At 45.5% G+C, this 24,642-nt stretch overlaps 1 protein-coding gene across 4 annotated transcripts in view; it reads right to left on the minus strand.

Moving 5' to 3' along the window:
* Positions 1 to 1,065: 1,065 nt before the first annotated feature.
* Positions 1,066 to 24,642, minus strand: part of LOC147610228 (uncharacterized) — a 54,493-nt gene continuing 30,916 nt past the window's right edge. For 3 of the 4 annotated variants that reach the window (XM_086786128.1, XM_086786129.1, XM_086786130.1), the window contains exons 3-8: positions 10,143 to 10,215; positions 9,889 to 9,989; positions 9,725 to 9,790; positions 1,851 to 1,940; positions 1,584 to 1,760; positions 1,066 to 1,386 (exon numbers count right to left, since the gene is read on the minus strand). In XM_086786128.1, the coding sequence (XP_086642254.1) occupies positions 1,348 to 1,386; positions 1,584 to 1,760; positions 1,851 to 1,940; positions 9,725 to 9,790; positions 9,889 to 9,989; positions 10,143 to 10,215 (546 nt within the window). In that variant the 3' untranslated portion in view covers positions 1,066 to 1,347. The remainder of the gene's footprint in view (positions 1,387 to 1,583; positions 1,761 to 1,850; positions 1,941 to 9,724; positions 9,791 to 9,888; positions 9,990 to 10,142; positions 10,216 to 24,642) is intronic. The other variant, XR_015264019.1, reaches the window with a different exon arrangement.

The following is a 24,642-nucleotide window of genomic DNA, read 5'->3' on the forward strand; positions in this document are numbered from 1 at the left end:
TGTGATTCATATGAATCTAATTGATACCAAGTGTTGTTCATCAAATACTAATGTTAACTGGGTTACACCATATGCTGGCTAGCTTACAACTTGATGTTGGCTAGGCTAAACCATATGTATGCCTGCTTTTTGTAGAGTAATCAATAAACACGTGTTTGCGTTTGGTTCCAATCTGGTCCTAATATCAGTTGGCACATGTAAGCTTAAAGGTTTCAACCAGGATGCACAAGTTCCAACACAAGTTTGAAGGTCTGAAACCATGATGCACAAGTATACAACCTATATTTGATTGTAGTTTCTTGGTCTCAACACACTCAATTAACTTGGAGCTCCCTTCACAATAGTATTTTGCCCTATGCAAATCTCAAGATTCATGTCCAAACCACCTAAATTGTTTTGTGTCCAAATCACCTAAACTACATTGTGCAAATTAGAAGATTCAAGTGTCCAGAACTAAGCTGCACATTATCTCTTTTCACACAAGGATCCTCGTAACTATGATAAATGAACACAAGTAAATAATTCGAGCTCGCTCATTAATAGACCAAAGGACTTACTTGTTGCTTTGACATTGTAGTCCACTGCAATAGGCTTCTTTTTTCAACGTTGGTTGAATATTCAAATAAAACAAGTTTTGTACACTACTCTTGTGATGTAGGGCTGACAGCTCTAGTGTGATAGCCCTAATGTGTTGCAGCACGAAGAGAGTGAGAGATCAAAATGTGTGTGTGTGTGTGTGTGTGTGTGTGTGTGTGTGTGTGAGATCAAAATGTGTGTGTGCATGCTCATCTACTCTTGTGTGTCCGAGTCCTTGAAAGGACCTACTTCCATGTACAAATATCCACCTTTTTGTAAGCATCACTGCAAATGCAGCAAGCACAATCACACACCTCCATTTCCTCTAAACCCTCAACCCTTTTATTTTCCTGATGATTACATGAGTATTTACTTGCTTACCATTTTTGGTGCTTCATAACACAAGATGAGGGTTTATATCATTGATATTATCTATGTTATATACCCTGATTGGCATAGATCCAAACTTCAAAAAACCTTGATATATGAGATTCTTGAAGCTTTTAAATCATTGACTTTGATGAAACGGACTCCAAGACTATGTACACCTTTATTCTTACTCGGAAGCACACCTTTCAGAAATGATAATAATCGTCTCTCCCTGGGAGAGCTTTTATAATTGACTAGGGCATATTGTTGCCTACACCTTCCTATGGAATTGTAGACTATCATCTGATTACATCACCCAGAAAGAATATAATTTTAAAAAAAGGAAAGAATTTGATGAAGCTCCAAATGAACTTGTAAGAATGCTGAAAACATGCCTCACTCTCAAAAGAGTTCTTGCATGTTGAATGTCTTCCAAGCTTCCTGTAAAAAGCAGGAATGCATACCAAACCATGGTGAGACCACACACACACACACAAAAACCGTCCAACACATCAGCCAAGAGGAGATTCTCACAAGAGGGTTGAATTTAAAGAGGCCACTTCAGCTTCCATCTTTGTGACACAACAGCCAAGAGAAAAATTCTCACAAAGGGGTTGAATGCAAAGGGGCAAATTTACCTGAAGAATGTCAAATACCCTCTCTGCAATGTATTTCTGCTCCATTGTTGCCCCCTTCTGCTGCACCTTATCTGGGTGAACAAACAGTGTTGCTTTCCTATAGGCTTTTTTCACATCAGGTCCCTCTATCAGATCTGTTAGAGGAATTGGTTGCCATCCACTCTCGGACCAGAGCACCTGTAAACAGCAACAGATGCAATCAGAAAACCCACCTCTGAGAACAAAATAGCATTCAACCCAGCAAATAGCTTGACATCCAAAACCTACATGTTGAAGATTGGAAAGAAGCGCCCTTAAGTTCCCCTCTTTCCCAGCCGCCCAACGTTTTATTTGTCGATCTGACGTCTCTGCCAGTTGCTGTAAGTAAGAACACTGGCATTAGATTTCACATATAAGAAGCAGACTATTCACTGCTTCACCTACATAGAACCCTTGAGAAAAGAACAAGCGAGACAACTCGCAACACCCTTGAGGTTGTATTCTACTAGGTAGACACTGTGCTGTTTAAACATTTTAAAAATCCTGACAATCCTAACCAAGGATTCCATCCCATCACAACGTGCAGTCACGGTGTCACCCACTCTTTTTCATCCTAAACCACAATTCAATAATAGGTTTGGATCCATAGACCTTGAATATATCACAAGAGAATTTTCATGAATGTTTGCAAGGCATGGATGATGGTCACACCTGGAAAGTAGTCTCCATGCATCCCTCCAACTGCTCACTTGACACTAGAGTCTTTCCCACATAAAAAGCGAGTTAGTTGAACTGGATTTTGCGAGTGAGTCATTCACAACTCCCTGGTTTTAACTTTTGTCACATGCACTCTGCACTATAGTGCATGGTGACAAGATGGCTCATCATCAATGCAACACTGTACAACAGTAGAACCCTTTAGGATTTCATATTTGTCGTACATCATGACCCCTTTGTAATCCTTGGCCTAGGATGTGTCAGGCACGAGCTACGTAGGTCATTCCTCAACCTTAGAGAGTTAGTCACTCAGTCAAAGTCCCTTAACCCACTTGGAGAGAATCATTCATGCATATAGAGTCATAGAAGTCTTAGGGTTTGCATCAAAACATGTTTGCATTTTGCATAGCATGCATCCTATATGCATATAGACCATCTAGACCATTGCAAAAGCCTCAGGATATCATTCACTATTTATTTGGCATTTTTTCCATAATTTTCCAACATTTTATCACTATTAATCTATTTATCCAGTCGTGTAGCTTTAGGGAGCCAGTCGGCCAGCTTACAGCCAACCGACCAACCCATAAAGTGCATATAAATAGCATTGTTTCCCATCATTCAATCATCTTATAATCATCAGCCTTCAAGCGTTTCAGTCTTCAGCCACTTGGAGCTTCATCGCTTGAGCATATAGAGCATACTTCACCGAACGCATCAGCCCATATTCAACCAAGGAAGGAAGCGCTACAGAACTTGCGTTTTCAGCCTTCATGCAGAATTCAGCATCCATAAATATCATCGTTTTGCTACAGCCCTGTTAGTGAAGGTAAAATGCATTCATACATTCATTTTCGGCATACATTCACAGCCTAGAACAGTCCCAATCAACCCTTTCTCTCAGCCTCAGATTTGCAGCCTTCCTACATTCCATTGGACCGACTCTTGGTCTTTCAAAGGTCTTGCATTTGGCTTATCTACAGTCCAAAGTCAGTCCTCATTCATTCTCTTTAAAGATAATAAAGCAAATACTCATAACAATAGGAGGGGGCCCTTCAGTGGGTAATTTGGGACCCAATAAGGTGTACACATCTATCTCTCTCTCTCTCATCTCTTAAAGTTTGAAGTGATAAAAGTGGATTGCTAAAGACTCGCGAAACTCAAGATAAAGAAGGCGGTGTGAGACTTCGTGTGACAGGATCCTTCATTACGCATAATTCCGTTGCATGTTACAAGTTTCAAATTCAAGTTGAAGAAGTGAATGTTTGGCTCCTCTACTTCCATGGAATGCTATGTGATAATTTGGGTCCCACACTGTCAAGAAATCTACCACAGACCCTGAGCCTGAAAGGGGTAAAAACTTCATCTCTATCTGTACAATATCAAGTGGTGTTGCATGCGCGGAAGCCTTGGTAGCCATAAGCCTACTGATTAGGAGCACCAATGCAATAGCAATGAATAGACAGCAGAGAGGAGAGAGATGAATTGTAGTTTCAGTATATTGATACGGTACAAAAAGATGTATATCTCTGTACAACTTATATGGCCTTTGACCTTCCAAAAGAGACTGAATTCTTGACCAAAAGACTGACTATGGACTGATTAAGACTTGCCTGGAGATGAACTATGACCTACCCCAAGATGGGTCAGATGATTTATGTTGTATGCTTCCCTAGCCTTATATAGGCTCCAAAACACCCTGTAAACTGGCTAACTACTGTCTAACCCCAAGATGGGGGTCAGATGATTTATGTTGTATGCTGCCCTTGCCTTATATAGGCTCCAAAAATACCCTATAAATAGGCCGACTACTGTCGGCCAGCAGAGGACAAACTACACAAATATTAAATGCTGCTGACTTCTATAGGCTCCAAAAATACCCTGTAAAGTGACTCATTGCTGGACTGCTGTCGGCCATCCCAAGCATTAATGCTGCTGACTTTATGTGGTTGCTACTGTCCACCTAGCAGACTACTCCATTGACCATATAGGGCTGTTAGCAGTCATCTCCTGTCTGTATATTTAGACCATGGCCTTTGTTGTGGGTGTGCCCGCCCGGATTAGGTGTTTCCTCATTTTTCCCCACACTCCATATTTTTCCCTATTTTCTACCAGATGTGGGAGGCTGTTTTTTGGTTCATGGCTGATCCTTATGGTGGCCGACTGAATCTGCTGCCCCCAGATAGTCTGCTGTAAGCTGGCCGACTTGGTGCAGATGCTGGCCGACTCCACACGTGTGAGGGCCGACTCTCTGGGGCTGGCCGATTGGAGCTGGTGCTGGTCGTGGACCATCAGCTTGCTGTCGGCTGTCCGACTGCACATATGGGGCCATATAAAATGGCCCCATGGCCCCCCACTTGTTGAATCAGTTATTCAGGATTGTCTTGTGTATATAGAGCAGAGATACACGCCTCTCTCTCTCTCCTTCTCCATTGCTGTGTTTTTCTGCAACGCACTTGCTCTTGTGTTCTCAGATTTTGTCATCATCTCCACTGCATATTCTAACATGGTATCAGAGCTCTCGGCTCTTGATAGATCTTAGGAACTGTGTGACCAAGAGGGGGACTGTTTTGTTGCTGATTGGTGGACTGTTCGGGAAGAGGAGAAGCAAGAGGAAGACGGGCTGATTTGCTGGACAGCCACTTGCAGGTTTAAGTTCTTCTTTTTTCCCACCCACCCACCCTTTTCAGGTACACCCCCGCAATGGCAGATTTACTTGAGATGGCTGAGAGGCATGTGAAGATCCCGACACTCCCCACGTCCCCTGTGGGACGGGAACAACTACGGCATATGGAAGGTAATGATGGAATCTGTGTTGGAGTCTTACGACCTTGCTGATTTCATTGTTGTTGGGGTTCCACGGCCGGAGTTAGAGGAAGAGGAGTTACCCTCGATTCGGAAGGAACGTGAGGCACAGGCACAGTTATAGGATCGTGTCAATGCTAGGGTCTGTTCTTTCATTTTCCTCAACTGCACACCGCAAGTAATCAATCATATCAAGCATATGACGCTGGCCAGAGGTATATGGCAGCATTTAGCTTCTCTTTATAACAAGGTATCGCCCATGAAGAGGATTTCCTTGGAAGTACAGATGCGGGTTATGAATCCTGCAAAGTCATCGACGATGCGGGAGCACATTAACAAGCTACAGGCTCTTCAGCAAGAAGTTCTTCAGGCTAGGAAGAAGATATCATCAGAGAATATGGCCATCATGTTGCTGTCACATTTGCCCTCTCGGTACTCAGCTTTCCAATGGCAGGCTCAGCACCATCACATGGGAGGAGCTTGTGCCCTTGGTCTTGGACCAAGAGAAAAGATTCACGAACCCTAAACAGGGCAGAGGTTCGGAGGCCTTAAATGGCTAACGGTCGAAAGGCCGTAACAACAAGGGCAAAGGGAAGGCTTCATTGGAGAAGTCTTCTGAGAAGATGTCCAACTTAGACCATGAGAAACTCAAGGCAGAGAGGACCTGTAATGATTGTGGCGAGAAAGGCCACTATTGGAGGCAGTGTCCCAAGCGGAGCACCAAGAAGGGTGCAGAATCCTCAGCAGCAACCATGAAGACTCCAGCTTTTGTGCACCTGGAGGTGATGGACACCGATGTTTCATTTTCTTCTAGCAGGGAAGAGGTTGGAGGACTCTCCGCTACGGATACTCGAGAGTGGATTCTAGACAGTGGTGCTTCCAAGCACATGACTCCTTCCCGTTCGGCTTTACAAGATCTTTGCAGTTATTCTTGTCACATTCTTACTGGGGATACATGCACTATCCCAGATCACAGTGAGGGCAGGATGGAGATAGTTCCCGATGGCAGAGGGGAGAAGTATTCCTCCCAGGTGTTGTATGTTCTGTCACTTGGTTTTCATCTGTTGTTAGTGCATCAGGTTTGCAAGACTGGCGTACGGATGGAGTTTGATGAGCATTTTGCTGCTCTCCGGGACAAGGCAACAGGCCAAGTAGTTCGGGAATAATCCATGCAAGATTGAGCCTACGTTGCAATAATTTGATATGTGGGAGGTAATTTGATGGATTTGGAAGCATTTGAATGAAGCATTGGAAAGAATCTTGTGCATTTCTTTACCTTTCCAAGAAAGTATGCATGCCTTGATTTAAGGGCTTGTCTCTTGTTTGACATGTCTTGGTATGCAATGGTGGTCACTGGATTGGAAATCCACGTATATGGATTATAAAAATGGTGAAAATTGGAGCCCATCCTATGAATTGTGAGTGATCTCTCCCATAAACCTCAATCTGATCTCTTCACATTGCAATTTTCAATATACAAACCTCTATAGTGTGAAGCCGATTATACGTGCTAGCACTAAAACTAAGCCAGGACTCTCGAGAATGGAGTTTACAAACTTTCAGCACTCTCTCTCTCCCAGGTCCTCAGGATACGTTGTAGGTGCAAGCTTTCCTGGACCAGATGGTGGATGGCTTGCCAGATGATGGCAACAGTTGGTAGGAACTTTCGAGTACAGATGTTGGTAGTTCTTGTGTTCGTCGATCAGAGGAAACTTTACAGGTAACCTACGCTCTAATGTCTCGTAGCATTCGGGACAAAGAAACTCCTATAGATGAGGAAGTTCTTTCCACGGGGACCTATCGGAAGGCCAGGCAAGTGACAGTTGATTACTTACAGAAGGAGGTGGATGTTGCACATTCTCCAGGCTTTGTGGTTCCGGATTCAGAGGGGGTGGTTTACAGGTTTACGAAGGCCTTGAATGGTCTTTAGCAGGTTTCCAGGACTTGGCATCCCACCGTAACAGTTGTTGATCCTTGTGAGCAGTATGATGCCTCTTTGACTCGGAAGTAAAATGGTTCATTGATTTGGTTGATGCATACCAGATTGGACGGGAGCTTCCTGATGAGGCTGTTGAGCTCATGTTTGCAGAGGACTCTTTGGGAGGCAGGATTGCGTATCTTGTGGTTTCTGCAGCATGCGAAGGATCCTGGACTCTTTTACACAGGAGGGGGATTGATGGATGTAGTCAGACTCCACGAATGGAGTGACTCAAATTGGGAAGGAGAGCCAGACACGAGGACCTTGACATCAGGCTACAATTTTTCCCTTGGCTCTGGAGCAATTTTATGGAGCAGTAAGAGGCAACCATCTATTGCCTTGTCATTGACAGAGGCAGAGTACTAGGCTGCTTGTGGTGCTGCTTGCGAGGTGGTGAGGTTGCAGAGGTTACTTGGCAAGATTGGGTTTCCACTGGAGGAACCTATGGTCATCCAGAGGCATTTTGTTCGTGAAAGATTGTTGCTGATGACATCTTGCTATAGTTCTGTTCGACGGAGGACAATGCAGTGGACCTCTTCACGAAGTCTCTATCTCTGGCTATGCTCCGACGGCACTCCAACTCCCTGGGGTTGGTTTCACATCCAAGAGCTGAGAGGGGGTGTTAGCAGTCATCTCCTGTCTTATATTTACACCAGGGCCTTTGTTGTGGGTGTGCCCACCCGGATTAGATGTTTTCTCATTTTTCCCCACTCTCCATATTTTCCCCTATTTTTTACCGGATGTGGTAGGCTGGTTTTTGGCTCCAGGCTGATCCTTATGGTGGCCAACTGAGTCTGCTGCCCCTAGATAGTCTGCTGTAGCTGGCCGACTTGGTGCAGATGCTGGCCGACTCCACAATGGTGAGGGCCGACTCTTTGGGGCTGGCCGACTGGAGCTGGTGCTAGTCATGGGCCTTCAGCTTGCTGTCGGCTGTCCTACTGCTGGCCGACTACACATGTGGGGCCATATAAAATGGCCCCCCACTTGTATCAGTTATTTGGGATTTTCTTGTGTATATAGAGCAGAGTTACACGCCTCTCTCTCTCCTTCTCCATTGTTGTGTTTTTCTACAGAGCACTTGCTCTTGTGTTCTCATAATTTGTCATCATCTCCGCTGCATATTTTGACAAGGGCTTCTGCCCTTGTCTGAGCGTGCAAGTGCCCTAGACTGCTCCTAAACTGTTGCCTAAATCGGGAATTAGATCTGAGTTTGGCCATGTCCAAGGCTGTGCACATGACATTCCCTCCTACTAAATTTGATGATGGGGTGGAAAACTGTCATCCTTTCTCCCTGGACTACTGACTCTGTACTTTGATTGACTTTTGACACTTTTATTGAAAACCCTGTCATTCCTCTGACTCCACTACAAGTCTAGGTTAAGAACTATGCATCTGTTCCACTTTGTCCCCATGCTTGCAATCCCTTTCCCGCTATGGTCTCCTGCTAAGAATGATCATGCTTGTTGCTCCACCTTCGGATTTGATCTTAAAGAGCCAATGGTATGCTCCTTTGAGAACGCAAGTCCCAAGGAATGCTTTCCTCTGGCTCTGCAAACACCTCATAAATGCTACCCTGGATGTATTCTTCCATGGATCTCTCCACCTTTTCTTGGGATGGCTGATTGCTTAGACAGCAGAGCCTGAATGCTCTGATACCAAGGTTGCGTGCGCGGAAGCCTTGCTGTACTTGATCCAGCCCTAAGCCTACTGATTAGGAACACTAATGCAATAGCAATGAATAGACATGAGAGAGAGAGAGAGAGAGAGAGAGAGAGATGAACTGTATTTTCATTGATATGGTACAAAAAGATGTATATGTCTTTTCAACTTCTATGGCCTTCAGCCTTCCAAAAGAGACTGAATTCTTGACCAAAAGATTGACTATGGAGTCTGGACTGACTATGACCTGCCTGGAGATGAACTATTACCTGCCCCAAGATGGGATCAAATGATTTATGCTGTATGCTGGCCTTGCCTTATATAGGCTCTGAAAATACCCTTGTAAACTGGCCGTCTGCTGTCGGCCAGCAGAGGACAAATTACACAAGCATTAAATGCTGCCGATATTATCTGGTTGCTACTGTCCACCTGGCCGACTGCTCCACTGACCATGTAGGGCTTCTTCTATCCTTGTCTGAGCCTGCAAGTGCCCTAGGCTTCTCCTAAATTGTTGCCTAAATTGGGGATTAGATCTGGGGTTGGCCATGTCAACGGCTGTGCACATGACATTGGTGGACAGTAGCAACCCCACTGGCCTCACTATCACAACCAAGAGGGCTGTGGACCCCAGTAAGCGATCCAAGGTGATCAATTAAGGAAAAAGATGCACGTCTTCTACTTCTTCCAATTTATAGGATTTAAGTAAGATTTCGCATTGTGACTGCACCTCATACAGAACAAGCTGCTAGGCATTACCTTAAAAGTGCTGTGCAATCCAGAATTACAGGCTGTGCAATCCAGAATCGCAGTTAGCATTTTAGGTTGCACTTGGGCTCCTAATCAGAAGGTAGTCTCTTAATTGCAGCATCTAAAACTTTAACTTATCTCTAGCATTGAGTTTCATCTACCATAATGCAGGAAATCCTGTGAGTAGAAACATTCTGCTTAATAAAAGTACTTGTGGAAAAATGGCCCTGACAAGCCAGCAAGTTTGGAAACTTACTTGTTTCTCTTCCTGCTGGCGCTGCACTTCTGCATCCCTCTGCTGCATCTCCTCCAAAGCTTTTGCCTGCAAGAACAAGTTGAGCCAAATTGTTGCATTCAAATGCAACTTTCAATTCCATTTCTATGCACAAAGTTGAAAAAATTTAACCACACAAGTCCTACCGCACGCTCTCTGGCCCGCACATGGCGTTCCAATCTTGATTTCCTGCGTTCCAAGGACTCTCCTTCTATCTCTTGAAACCCATCCAGGGAAGAGGTAAGACCTGTCAAAAAATAAATCGAATTGTGTACTTGATGCTTGAAGTAGCAGTGAACAAGAAAAAACTCTTAACTTGAACACAAGGTGGCAGACTATTGTAAATGGCAGCAAACCAACTCAACCTGGAATCTAAATGTTCACAAAACAGATAACCAACCTAAGAAGCATTCTATATCCTCCATTCCTTCACTAAAAGATATTTCAAGCTGCTCATCGTATTGTACAAAATCCTGCAATGTAAGGCACCCATAAAGTCGTCACAAACAGCTCTACTTTAATTTGTTTACTATGAGTCATGACCATGTTATCAGATATTTAATATGTCTAGCCACACCTTTAATATCAGAAGAAAAAGCCTGCACTAGAGAGCATACATTTTTGTGAACTTTAAGTAATAAACTGACCTTCTCCTAGAGCTTAAATAGTGTGCATTGTGGGCTGGGAGGATAAAGAGAGGGACAGGTGGAGGAGAGATGGATCATGGGACACTCGTGGGCTTGTAACACCATAAGCTCATCAGAGATTCTAGTCAACAAATGACCTGGGCTCCAAATATGCATCAAAGCTTCTGTCCACTCCTACAGAGCTTGCAAGTTGCCCTATAGGACTCTCCACAGCCACAAAGCGTGAATAGGATTCTCCAATATGGTGCTGACAGTCCCTGCCGGAGGGGTTTCAAGGTATCAAGGAGACTTGTCAGGCTGAATCAAGTCTGTCACACACCATTATGTCCTCGTGGCGTTAACCCCATGTGATGTTTCGAAACAAGTATGGGCCAGCCTTGAGTGATGATTTACGAGTTGTGCTGTACCGCAGTCCCAATGTAACGTGCATCCTGTTAGAAATTGTGGATCTCATGTTGTGGGATCTAGTCTTTTATTGGCACACTGTACTTTCTCATATTTTCTCTAGTCGTGGGGATTTACTGGTCATGGGCTGCTGTCGGCCAGCACCTTGAGGGCAGTCGGCCAGCTACACTCCTCCCTATATAAAGTCCTCTTCTTTCCTCACTTCTTATTCATTGAATACTCATTCACAAGCACTTGTTCTACACCATCTGCTGGCTGTTATTGCCATTGGAAAGCCTCTTGCTACATAATAAAGATGTTCATTGTTTGATGTCTCTCCCTCCTATGTTTTTCTTCCACATTGTGCAGCTTTATCATGGTATCATCGCCCAGGTTCCCTACTGACCGCGCATTTCTCTGACGTCTTGTTGCTGTCCTTTCTCCTCCATCTGCGTTTTTTTCTGCAAATCGCCCACCTTGGAGGCTTCAGGTGGCTGTCCAGCACTAGTGCATTCTCTGGTGGACTTTGGAGCAGGCGAGGTGGCTGGTTGCTGTGTTTACAGCAGTGTTTTTGCGAGTTTAGGAACTCCTTCAGCAGCATTTCTCCGGGTGCTTTCCTTTTCGTGGCTGGTATCTGCTGGCTAGGTACCTGACTGCCCATATGTGCGTTTTTCCTACCTCGTGGCGGTGCGTTTCTGGAGCTTGAAGGTGGCTGCGTTTTCCTTCTTCATCAGCCCTTTCTCTTCTGGTGCTCCTGCCCTGTGCTTTCCTTGCGGAGTTCAAGGAGCAATGTAGAGGGGGGGCTTCATTGGTGATCGGTGGGCTGTTTTTATAGCTTGGACAGCCGGCATAGGTACGTTTCTTGCTTGTGGTGCAGCCCAACAAGTGGCTCTTGCCATTCATCTTCTTCCCCGGCTTCCCTCCCCTCCCGGTAGGTGTTTCTTGGAGGATTTTTGTGGACTGTTTTGCTGCTGTCCAGCAGCTCTCTATCTTAGATTTTTGAGGGGGATGATTGATCCTTGTGGTTCCTGCTGCTCAAGAAGTTTTGGAGATTGGTGGAGTGTTGAGATCATCGGTGGCACAAAGGCTTGCTTGCAGAGGTTTGCTATTGCCGTGGATATGGGTTCCCTCTTGGAGGAATCTGTCCTTATTTCTACGGAGAAGGTAAGGTTCCCTCCTACTGGCCAGGATCAGGCACTTGCTACAGTGCAAAAGACAAGACAGTGTCACTGCTACTCCTGGAAAGCAAGGTCATTTGGCCAAGGATTGCAAGAAGAACAGTAAAGCCAAGGCTAGGAACAAGTTTTTAAAGAAGAGCAATGATCATATACAGGATGATGAATCTGATATTTTTCTAGTGCCCCCAAGGCTGCAAAAGCCAGAGAGGTGCTGGATGGTCAGCTTCTATAGTTATAGAGACAGTTTCCCCCGTGTGCTTCCAGCCAGAGGAGACTTGTGGGCGGGAGAGGGACTATCACAAGCTCTAAGTTTTGGTGCATGGGACCAGTGTGTTGGAGTTCCAAGCAAGTAAAATATCTGGCGAGACAAGCTCATTTTTGGTAGCTATGGACTAGATGTGTTCCAAGTCTATTGCTTCGTGTAGCAGAGATTATGGATTGGATGAGTTCCAAGTTCATTGTTCGAGGTTTTTTGGACGTGATGTGTTCACCGTCCACCACTGTTGGTGGATATGGCAGCAGTGTTTTCCACATACTCATAATACTATACCAGAAGCCATGCAGATTTCCTTGTTGTTCAAGGCAGCATTTTGTTTCGAGGAGTCAGGTTGGAAGGTGCTCTTTTTGAGGTGTATTTGGTATCTGCAGTATTAGAGTGTCCATGATTGCATCTTCATCAACTTATCTTCTTTAGACTTTTGCACACACTGAGCTGCAAAGGGGGTGTTAAAATTTGCGCATCTATTGTGTTGTGGGATCTGGTCTTTTATTGGCACACTATGTACTTTCTCATATTTTCTCTAGTCATGAGGATTTACTAATCATGGGCTGCTTTCGGCCAGCTCCTTGAGGGCAATTGGCCAACTACAGTCCTCCCTATATAAAGTCCTCTTCCCTCCTCACTTGTTATTCATTGAACACTCATTCACAGGCAATTGTTCTACACCATCTGCTCGCTAGTATTGCCATTGTAAAGCCTCTTGCTACATAATAAAGATGTTCATTGTCTGATCTCTCTCTCTCTCTCTCTCCCCCCCCCTATGTTTTGCTTCCACATTGTGGAACTTTATCACATCCTGCAATTGGATGCCACATGGCCATATCCCTACAAAAGGTGAAGTCTTAGAGTGGTAACTAGCCCTTTGTGAGCCCCTATCCCAGAAAAGTCAGCCAGGGATTCATTGTAGAGGATCATGGTCAGGTGTGCAAAGCCAAGGGCTAATACAAAGAACAAGTCAAAGGAAAGCCTTGCAGATTATATGGGAAAAGCAATCCTTGTGATATCAGTGGGAAAAGCAATCATCTTGAAAAAGATTACTATTCCAAGAAGAACATTGCTAATATTGTTGAAGAGCCTTCCACACAAGAGGCGAACTTTTGTATAGATGATTCGGTTTCTTAAGTCCATTGTGTGTGTTGTTTTCTTTTGCGTGACCGGATCTCTTGTATATCCTTACCCTTGGGACCCCATAACCAGCATGTGAAACTAGAGCCATGTGATTTATCCGTAACCATGAAAACTCGCATGAGAAACCATGAACCTAGATTTATCCTTGACACAATATGAGACATTCCCTTGAGGGAGAGTTTAAGGGATCAAGGTATTACTTGTGTGTGTGTGTGTGAACCACCTCCTAGAGGGTGGTAGTGTGTAAGTGCCTTGTTTGTGTGTGAGCCCACTCTTAGAGGGGTATCAATAAGATCTAGATATTCGTGTGCCTGACATAAGCAGTGATGTCATTGGGGAAACCTTTGTACTCCATTGAAGAAATCAATCAATAGTCACATCATTGAGTTATGTACTTCTCCCTCTCTCTACTGCTCACACAGCCCTAACCATGAAGCTCTTCAAGCCTCCGGAGCTCAAAACATTCAACATGCATGTCCAGCACATGAGGTCATGGCCAGCACAAATGATCACACCTGTGAAAGGCACCATTTAATGCTGAATTATGCAAGTTGTGGGCTTATTAAACAGACCGATAGCCTCATAAGCAAACCGACTAGTATATACTGGCACCATATAAGGAATGGGCAGCAAGAGGGATAAACCATTTCATAAACCTACGAGAGCTGAAATTCCAAGGGCTGTAGACAAGCCAAAGGAAGGGCCAAAGCAAGGTAGTTCGGTCCAGGCTATTTACAGCCACAATTCAGTTATTCTACTTGTTCAACTGATTTACTAAACTCCACTTGGCTCCAATCTTAGTGTACGCGATCAGGAAGGATTGCTTAAGACATGTGGCATCTTGAATAGGACATGTGGCATCTAGAATGAGACGAGTGTCCCTACACTTGTCATTTCACCTTACGCTTGTCAATAACTTATCAAATTAGCTTAACACTTGTTAATTAAAGTAGCCACTTGTCATTTGGAGCTTACTCTTTCCATTCCAGAGCATTGAAGCCTCAAACCTATAAATTGGAGCACTCCCTCTTCATTTGGATAACGCATTTCTCATCTATTGTCAAGATTCAGGCACTTTGTGCCCCTAGTTTGATTCAATAAAGGGGCATGTTCCCCTCTCAGTGAGGTCTCATTTCCCTTTTCTCTGAATCCTACTTACTTTCTTTCATTATTTGTGATTGTTGATTAAGTGGGCTTGTTGGGTTTTATGCTGTGTATGCACCCAGAGGAGTGCTAGTGATCATCAGTAGGTTACTGGGGCACTTTTTACTTCAGTTAGTGGAGGTTTTTTCTCCCAGTTTAGTTCAGTTTCACTTATATGCAGTTTATAAGTGTTTTGGTCCACCCGGCACATTTATGGCCGGACATGTGAACACTTATCCTTTAGGGGTCACTATCATGTGGCTTGTACTTGATTTTTTCTATCATTGAAGAATACAGCAGTCGTGTTCACTCCTCCTCCTTGTTTTCCACGCTTGCTTGAACCTGTGTAAACCCTAACCCTAACCCTGTTTGTCTTCAATTGGTATCAGAGCTGTTGAAGCTTTGCCTTTGCCCATTGCTGTACACATTCACCTTTATCAACTGCCCGTACATCTGCCCGTACGTCTGTCCGTACCAGTCCGCCGTACTGCTGCTTCCGTACCTGACAGTGCCGCCGTACTGCAGCTTCTGTTCCTGTCAACGTCGCCGTACTGTAGCCTCCGTACCTGACAGCGCCGCTGTACTGCAGCCTACGTGCCTGTAAGGGCCGACTATCACCTGCCTGCGCCAACTGTACAAGACAGCGCAGTACTGTACTGCACGCCTGTACCAACTGTGCCTGGTCGCCTTCACTCTGCTATTCAGCCCGTGTACCTGAGCGCCACCTGCAAGACGCCGCCTGCAGCCCCAGACAGCGCCGACTGTCACCTGCGCAGCCATACGCCTTCAGCGCCGACTGTACCTGCACAGCTCTGGTCAACTTTGTCAGTACGGTACTGTGGTCGCCTCAGTACCCGTACTGTACCTGCCTGCTTACAAAGGACTGCTCTCGTACTGTACCTGCATACAGTCGACTGTACTTGCTACGAGTACCTGCACAGTACAACAGTCCACGTATCTGCACACTACAGTCAACTTGTACCTGTTGAAATCTCAGCTGGTAAGCATTACAAGTTTTGAATATTGGGCACTTTAATTTTCTCTGTGAAAATATACAGGCACAACAGGCAGATTTTCTAGCAAGAAAATATACAGGTTTTTTGCACAGTTTGGGTGCAGCAAATTTGGGCATTTTTGGGGCATTTTGGCATTGTGTACGCCATTTGCTGCTCTACTCAGTCATTGGTGCATTGAGCTGCACATTCAGAGGATTGAGAGTGCAGGCAGATTTGGGTGAACTGTATTCAGTGGAGTACAGTTGTTATCAGGGTTTTTGCTATTGGTTTTTTGGTAAACAGGTACAACATTGTGCGTAAAGCATAATGGCAAATCAACAGCAAAGTGATGTATTCACATATTTGTCTAAGGAAGACAAATTGGATGGCACGAACTACTCCTTGTGGAGTTTTATGCTGAAAAATGTGCTTGTGGCAAAAGGTCTTTGGGATTTTGTTAGTGGTGATGAACCACGTCCAGGTCCATTGGCTCCAGAGACTCCTCCCCAAGGGGGTGCTCGTGGACGAGGACAACGGGTACAGGCTCCAGGACAGCCATTGCCTGTTCAGAGAACAAATGCTCAAAAGACATGGGATGCCAGGGATGCACAAGCTTTGTCACTCATTGCATTGTCAGTTCAGAGGTCCATTATACCTCATATTCGTTCAGCTGGCTCTTCACAGAATGCATGGGTGACTTTGGAGCAGATGTATGCTGCTCGTAATGAGGCTAGGATCTCATTTTTGAAAAGAGAGCTGGAAAATCAGAAAATGAATGAAGGAGATGATATGTCTAGCCACTTAAACAAGCTGCAGGATTTGAGAGAGCAACTCATCAATGTGGATGAGATTATTCCTGAGACACAGCTTGTGTCCACCATCTTGCACTCTTTGCCAAGATCTTACTTGGCTTTCCATACCTCTTTGAACCTCAGCATGAGGAATGCTGTTGAACCCCTCAAGTATCAGGAACTTGTTGCTCTCTTACTACAAGAGGAGCAAATGAGGAAGAATATGAATATGAACACAAATGCTGAACAAGCATTTACTACAGGTCAAAAGGGGAAAGGGAAATCTCAGCCAAAGAGTGCAAATCAAAATTCAAGTGATGGTGGTTCTTCACACAGGATACCAAGAAAGGTGATGGACAGCCCAAGAAGAAGGGCAAATGTCATTACTGTAAGAAGCCAGGTCACTACATCACGGAATGTAGGAAGAGGATTGCCAAAGAGAAGGCAAAGGAAGCTGGGATGTCTGTTAATGATGCTCCTAAAGCTCCTCCAGAGACTGCTTCTTTTGTTGAGGACAGGGATTACTGTTTTTTTACATGCAGCTATGATGCCTCTTGGTCTTCACAGGCACTCAGTTTGACAGAGCATGCATGTACTTGGTATTTTGATAGTGGTGCCTCAAAGCATATCACATCTCGCAGGGATTTGTTTAGTCATGTTGGCCCTGCCCCTGTTGGCAAAACTGTTCAGTGTGCCAACAATGCTTCATATCCAGTTTGTGGCATTGGGGAGATACAGCTTACAGCCATTGATGGCTCCATTCTCCGCCTTACAGATGCCTTATATGTACCAGGGATAAAGAAGAATTTGTTGTCCATTTCTTCTTTAGCACATTGTGGAATGCAAGTCCATTTTGATGATGATAAATGCATGGTCAAAGACAAAGCAAATGCCTTGACCTTGATGCTTACTGGTACATTATGTCATGGACTTTATGAGTTGGATGCATTTCAGCCAGTGGATCAGTCTGCTTATCATGCATTCACTCTTACTCCAGCTATGGTTGATGCGGAGTTATGGCATGCTCACATGGGGCATGTAAATTTTGGTAGTCTTATGCTTATGCAGCGACATAATATGTTTACAGATCTACCTCTCATGGAGAAGCCTCCAGATCACATTTGTGAAGGATGTATTTTGGGAAAAATGCACAGGTTTTCCTTCCCACGTGATCAGGCTCTAAGAGCAACTGCAAAGTTGCAACTTATACACAGTGATCTTTGTGGTCCCATGCAAACGAAGTCATTAGGTGGTTGCTTTTATTTTGCAACATTTATTGATGACTTCTCTCGTATATGCTGGGTCTATCCTTTGACACAGAAATCACAGGTATATGATGCATTTTTGGCCTTTGTAGCACTTGCTGAGACAGAGTCAGGATGCAAGGTGAAGACTCTCCGTTCTGACCGAGGGGGGGAATATATGTCACATGTGCTGAATTCCTTTCTTGGGAGTAGAGGTATAAAACATCAGTATACTACTCCTTACACTCCACAGCAGAATGGGGTTGCAGAAAGGAAAAATCGGTCACTCATGGAGATGGCCAGATGTATGCTAAAGGCAAAAAGACTACCACATATCTTTTGGGTGGAAGCAGTAATGTGTGCTTGTCATATTTTGAATCGATGTCCCACAAAGGCATTGGTTTCTATTACTTCTTTTGAGGCTTGGCATGGCCGCAAGCCTTCTGTATCGCATTTTCGTATCTTTGGGTGTCTTGCATATGCACACATACCCAAAGAGTTAAGGAGGAAGCTTGATGATAAAGCCACAAGATGCATTTTTGTTGGGTATAGCCGTGAGAGCAAGGGCTACAGGTTATATGACCCACTATCCAGGAAGATATTCATCAGTCGGGATGTGATTTTTGATGAAAAATCAGAATTATCCATGGCTGGTTATGAGGCAAATCAGGCTGAAAATGATGTGTTTGAAGGTCTACTACCCATGGAGTTTCATTCCACAGTTGGTGATCCAACTCATGAGGGTACTGGACAGCCAGCAAATGATGTAGGTGGTGCAGAAATTCAGCAGCCAAATGAGCCAGAAGCTGAACCAAATATGGGACAGCAGGCACCACAGGTCAGACATATACCTAGATGGTATTTGAGGACATTACAGGACAGCCATTTAGAGGGTCCTCTTGCTGGTCGTACTCGTAGGGAGACAAGGACCAATGAGCATGCACACATCATGGATTTGAATCTGGTTATGGCAGCCAGTTTACAGGATGATGATGAGCCTGATTCATTTGTGGATGCACGAGATAATGTTCATTGGAACAAAGCCATGCAGGATGAGATTGATTCTATTAAAAAGAATCAAACATGGGATTTGGTTGATCTGCCCAAAGGCAAGAAAGCCATTGGTACTAAATGGGTCTATAAGTTGAAAAGATATGCAGATGGATCCATTGACAGGTACAAAGCCCGTTTAGTTGCAAAGGGCTATGCACAGAAGAAGGGCATTGATTATGAGGAGACATTTGCTCCTACATCCCGTATGTCGACACTTAGGTGTGTCATTGCATTGGCTGCACATCGTGGTTGGGTTGTTCACCAGTTGGACATAAAGACTGCATTCCTACATGGGGACCTCGAGGAGGAAGTTTATGTATTTCAGCCCATGGGATTTGCAGAACATGGTCATGAGGGGAAAGTATGCAGGCTGAAAAAGGCCTTGTATGGTTTGAAACAAGCTCCACGAGCTTGGTATGCAAAAATAGATGCTTTTCTACTCACTCAGGGATTTGTGAACAGTCCATCAGAGACCCCTTTGTATGTGAAGAAAGAAGAGACAGATCTGCTGGTCATGAGTCTTTATGTGGATGATCTCTTGCTCATGGGATCAAATGATGACGAAATTGCAGCATTTAAGGAGATACTGCAACAGACATTTGACATGTCTGACTTGGGCCTTGTACATTACTATTTGGGCATACAGTTTGTGCAGGATAACAGAGGCATTGGGTTGTTGCAATCACGTTATGTTGCTAAACTTCTGGAGAACTTTAAATTTCAGGATTGCAAGCCTATTAGTACTCCTATGGAGCCTAGGATGAAACTGTCACTACAAGATGACAGTGTTTCCTTTGATGCCACTACATATGCTCAGGCTGTTGGGTGCCTCATTTACTTGTGTAATACAAGGCCAGATATTCAGTATGCAGTCTCTCAGTTGAGCAGATTCATGCACAGCCCACGGTTGTCACATTGGCAAGCTGTGAAGCGTGTATTCCATTATTTGCAGGGTACCTCGTCTCTTGGGTTGCTTTATCCTGAGGGGGGTGACATGCAGTTACACGCTTACAGTGATTCAGATTGGGCTGGTGATTTTGATACCAGACATTCCACTAGTGGGAATTGTTTCTTCCTCGGCGCTTCATGCATTTCTTGGCTAAGCAAGAAACAGACCACAGTGGCCACTTCGTCTTGTGAGGCAGAGTACAGAGCAGCCTACACTACTACTGTTGAGTGTGTTTGGCTGCGTCGTCTTATGACTGATATGGATATTTCAGTGGAGGAGCCTACACCTATCTATACTGATAGTCAGAGTGCCATTGCTGTGGCCAGGAATCCTGTGTTTCATGCTCGCACGAAACACATTGAGATTCACTATCATTTTGTTCGGGAGAGACTCCAGGCAGGAGATATCAGTCTGATCTACTGTCCTACAGATCAGAATGTGGCAGACATCTTCACCAAGGCATTACCACGTCCGAAATTTGAAGCATTCCGCAATGCTTTGAATTTGTTTCCTTTTGGTGGATGATGTACAGTGATCACATATCACTCCAGGGGGGTTTGTTGGGTTTTATGCTGTGTATGCACCCAGAGGAGTGCTAGTGATCATCAGTAGGTTACTGGGGCACTTTTTACTTCAGTTAGTGGAGGTTTTTTCTCCCAGTTTAGTTCAGTTTCACTTATATGCAGTTTATAAGTGTTTTGGTCCACCCGGCACATTTATGGCCGGACATGTGAACACTTATCCTTTAGGGGTCACTATCATGTGGCTTGTACTTGATTTTTTCTATCATTGAAGAATACAGCAGTCGTGTTCACTCCTCCTCCTTGTTTTCCACGCTTGCTTGAACCTGTGTAAACCCTAACCCTAACCCTGTTTGTCTTCAGGGCTTGCTACAAGTAGTTCTTCATTTTTGTCACTTTCACATGCTCCACGTTACATGGTATCAGAGCTAAGTCTTCTCTTGTGAGAACTTTCCCAAGGTGATAGAACTTTTGGCCAGCCCACAAATAACATTCACCATGTTCTCTTGTACAAGATGCGAGTGCTCGAGAGTTCCACTCCTCAACCGACACCAAATTTATCCAAATCTCTGGAAAACAAAATAACACAAGCTCTCGGTCACCAACCAAAGCAAAGCAGTCACCAACCAAGGCCAAAGCAGTCACCAACTGTTGTCCAAATAAAGCCAACCCTCAGTCACCAACCAAGGCCAAAGCAATCACCAACTGCTGTCCAATGAAACCAAGCCCTTGGTCACCAGCTTTGGCTTAACAGTCACTATTCACGGTTGTCCACACGATTGTGCAATTCAACAGCTCCAAACAGGCCAAAGCAGCACTTAGACCAATCGTTTTGCATCCCATGAAGCTATGTTGAAGCCTGGCACAACTTGTGTCGGTTCCATCTCAAGGAAACCCATGAAGTATGGCTGAGATTTGCTGTAATGCACTATAGCCAGCCAAAAGACAAGCAGTAGAGGAAGTCGACCAGCCACACAGGTCTCTTCCTTGTTGTTCAACAGCCCTATGTTCCCTAGAGAAGCAATAGACCAGCTCTCTTGGCTGCCTTTTTCTTGCTCCACACGCCAAGCACCCAGAAAAGTAACTCGTGTCTAACAAAAATAGCCCCCAGGGTCCCTTTTGGAAACTCATAGGTTTCTGGTCCATGCCCGGGTGCCCAAACCTAAAAAATGGTCCCGGTTCATTAAAATAGTCCAACCTGATGTCAACTCTCTTATAAATTATGAGTTTGTCCGCCCAAACTTTAATGAATGTGAACCTGCAACCATAGACTTTAGTAAACAAAGAAATAATAATTAAATAAGGTTGAGTGTGCACACTTACCACCTACAAAACACATAAAATGCACCGCCTTAGTCCCAAACAGGTGTGCACACACACATCCACAAGGTGTCTAAGCGTCCCCGATGCCCATGGACATTCACAGGCAAAATACCATGCAATGTTGTCACGTAGGCTGTAACGCCTGTGACCGACGGCAGACCGGATGGCCATGTCCGGGGTTCAGTGGGAGAGGACGCCCGTGCGGAGTCATGGGCGGCCGGGCTAGTGTGAACGGCAGGCCACACACTATATAGCCTGGGGGATGAGGGGCAATCCTCATTCTTCCTCTATGGCTGGGTGGTGAGCCAGAGGCCGTCCCCTCCTGTGGTAACGCCCGTAGCGGGGTTACGGATATCTAACACTGGTATCAGAGCGTCGGTTCGATTGGGTCGTCAGAGTCCGCGCGTGACTGGGGGACCGGAGCCCACTCGATGGTTTTCAACCATTCATCTTCTCACCCTTATCTCCACGATGGAGTGTGTGGAGGGAGGCGGCCAAGACATTTTTGAAGGGAAGAACTCTCTCTCTCTCTCTCTCTCTCTCTCTCTCTCTCTCTCTCTCTCTCCCCGTCACACACAGCAAGCAAAAACGCAGGTAAGCTATTTCGTTTTTTTTTTCCCTTTCGAAATTGAAGGGGGAGGCGAAGACCATAATCTCGATAAGGTGTAGAGAAAGGTCGCCACTGTGTGGAAGGGGGGGGGGGGGGGGGGGGGGGGGCGAAGACCAGCCAGCCCCACGACAGTCTGTGGCAATGCAACTCGTGTAAAGGGGGGTGCGAAGAGTCTAAGGCGGCCAGCCATAGCACTGTGTGTCTGAGAGAGGCGAAAAGAATCTGCGTGTCCTTGCGTGTGCGCCGTCTGAGGGGGGTGAAGACCACCCATGTGCCGTCTAAAGAGGCTAGGCGGCCAGGCCAACTAGGCGCAGCCAGCCCAGGCGGCCTAGGCGACCAGCCAGGCCAGCCAAGCGACGGCCAACCGGGCGGCGACCAACCGGGCGGCGGCCAGCCAGGCGGGCCAGGCGGCGGCCACCAGAGAAGCCGGCAGCCAGCGCAGCCACAACGCCAGCCAGGCCAGGGGGCCGGCCAGCCATCAACGGCCACCAGAAAAGAAAGAGAACAAAAAAAATTCATTTTTTTTATATATTTTCATTATTCATTTTTAATAAAATTAAAAATGAAAGTAAATTCACACGGATCCTCTCTCTCGGAGCTGGGGAGGGATAATCCCGACAAGGGATAATCCGAGTTTTTCAGGCACAACTTCCCGAGCGAATTAAATTTTTTATGAGTTGCAGGCATTTTCTCTCTCGGATCGGAGCATCCCGGAGAAGCGGCGCTGTTTAGGCTCGCAGGAAACACAAATCCACAGGCAACCGTAAAGGGGGGTGACTATTTTCTCTCCACCACTGCTCATTTTATTAGCGTTTTTTTTTTAGTAATTTCCGAGTTCTCGCATTGTTTTTTGCAAGAATTAAAAATGCCTGCTAGGCGTAGTGTGTCCCCACCGCCTTCTACTTCTCTAGGTTTTTCCAGTCTCTTGTCCTCGATCGCGGATTTGCCCCCAATCGAATTGTCAAGCCGTACACGCCCGACCGTTGTTCGGTCCGGAGTACGCTCGTCGATCACGCGTGATCCGCCAGCGCCCTCCTCGTCTATTGACCCCTCCTTAGGACCCAACGAGCCCGTAGCGGCCGCATTGATAGATGACCCCTTTATGGCCGACGAGCCAGAGAACATGAACACCGACGTCGCCGAGGGGATCGAGGAGGACCTCTTGGATTATGACGACAACGATTATCACCTATTGGACCCTGCTGATGTCCTGACAGAGACGGAGCTCTCTAGTGGACTGTTTAAATATCTTAATGCCAAATTGAACAATATGGGTAAAGTCCAGGCTGATTTAGTCACGATGCTATAGAGCATCTCCACACGGTTAGATGCACTGACAGCCGCCTCGACTAGTGCTCCAACTCCTCGTGGTAGCCGAGCTCCTGCGGCACGGGTGAGCGTAGCCTCGCCAGTGGTTGCAGGAGTACAGGCCGATGCGCCTGCGGGGCCGTCCGTAGCGACAGCTTCGTCGTTATTAAAAGACTTAAAGCCGCCTAGTTTTGGTGGCGAGGAGAAGGAAAGAAACAAGGACTCGGTCAATATGTTTCTAGCGAAGTGGTCAGATTTGCACGCGCTGCGACAGCAAACTAGCCGTATACAGCCCGTAGAGGCTAGCCTCTCATTAACCAGCAAAGCGTACAAGTGGTGGATGAGTTGGACAACTCGTCCTGCCACTTGGACGGAGTTTGAAACGATATTTCGAAAAGAATTTTTGCCTGTTAATGAGGCAGAGAAAAGCTGGGAGTTATGGAACAAGTGCTCGATGGAGAACAAATCCCTAACTCAGTACATCTCAGACTATAGGGAGATAGTACTCAAGCTAAAGGGAATCGATGCATTCCAAACATTGCGAGGCTTTAAGAGAGGCCTCAAAGATGATTACCTTGAGTACGTAGAGCCCTTACAGCCTAAAGACTTAGCATAGGTAATTAAGTATGCGCAAATATTTGATGACATCAAGCGTCGTGGTGCGCGTGGTGGTTCTAGCAGGGCCGAGGGTAGTGAACAGAGGAGATCAGGCCTCAAAAGAAAAGGGTTCCGCAATGATAAACAAGAGGATAGGAAGGACAGGGTGGTCATTGGTCTAAAAAGCCGCGACCATCCAAGAAGAAAAGAGACAGCGAAATCCAAAAGAAAGAGCAGTATATTAAAGCGCGAAAGGAAAATCGCTGCTTTAATTGCAATGAAGTCGGGCACACGAAGGCTGAGTGTCCAAAGCCTAAAGCCAGCACGAGTGGCAACGAGCCCAAAAAAGATGGTAAATCTTCTAGGTAGTTGCATACAGTACAGAGACTCCCTCTCAGTTCCGCAGAGTTCAGAGAGGTGACAGTGTGTCATTGTGATGAGCATCACGCTTGTTCAGTGACACCAGCGATGTGGCAGCCTACTGTAGGTCCGCATGACATGGTGCGCATGTATGGCACCATAGGTGGCCGTAGAGTCATAGTTTTTATTGATGATGGAGCTAGCCACAACTTCTTGAACTACTCGTTAGTCAAGAAGTTGGGGTTGACTGAGACCCGGAGTGATCATGAGTATATTGTTGGCCTAGCCAACGGATATGACAAAACGGTATGGAATACCGTAGTATTGGGGGTCCCATTATCTATGCAGGACTACGAGGCTCCGCTTGACTTTCAGTTCATGCACTTAGC

The sequence above is a fragment of the Cibotium barometz genome, chromosome 49 (genome assembly GCF_041138505.1).
Source record: "Cibotium barometz isolate CiBa-2024 chromosome 49, ASM4113850v1, whole genome shotgun sequence".
NCBI lineage: Eukaryota > Viridiplantae > Streptophyta > Polypodiopsida > Cyatheales > Cibotiaceae > Cibotium > Cibotium barometz.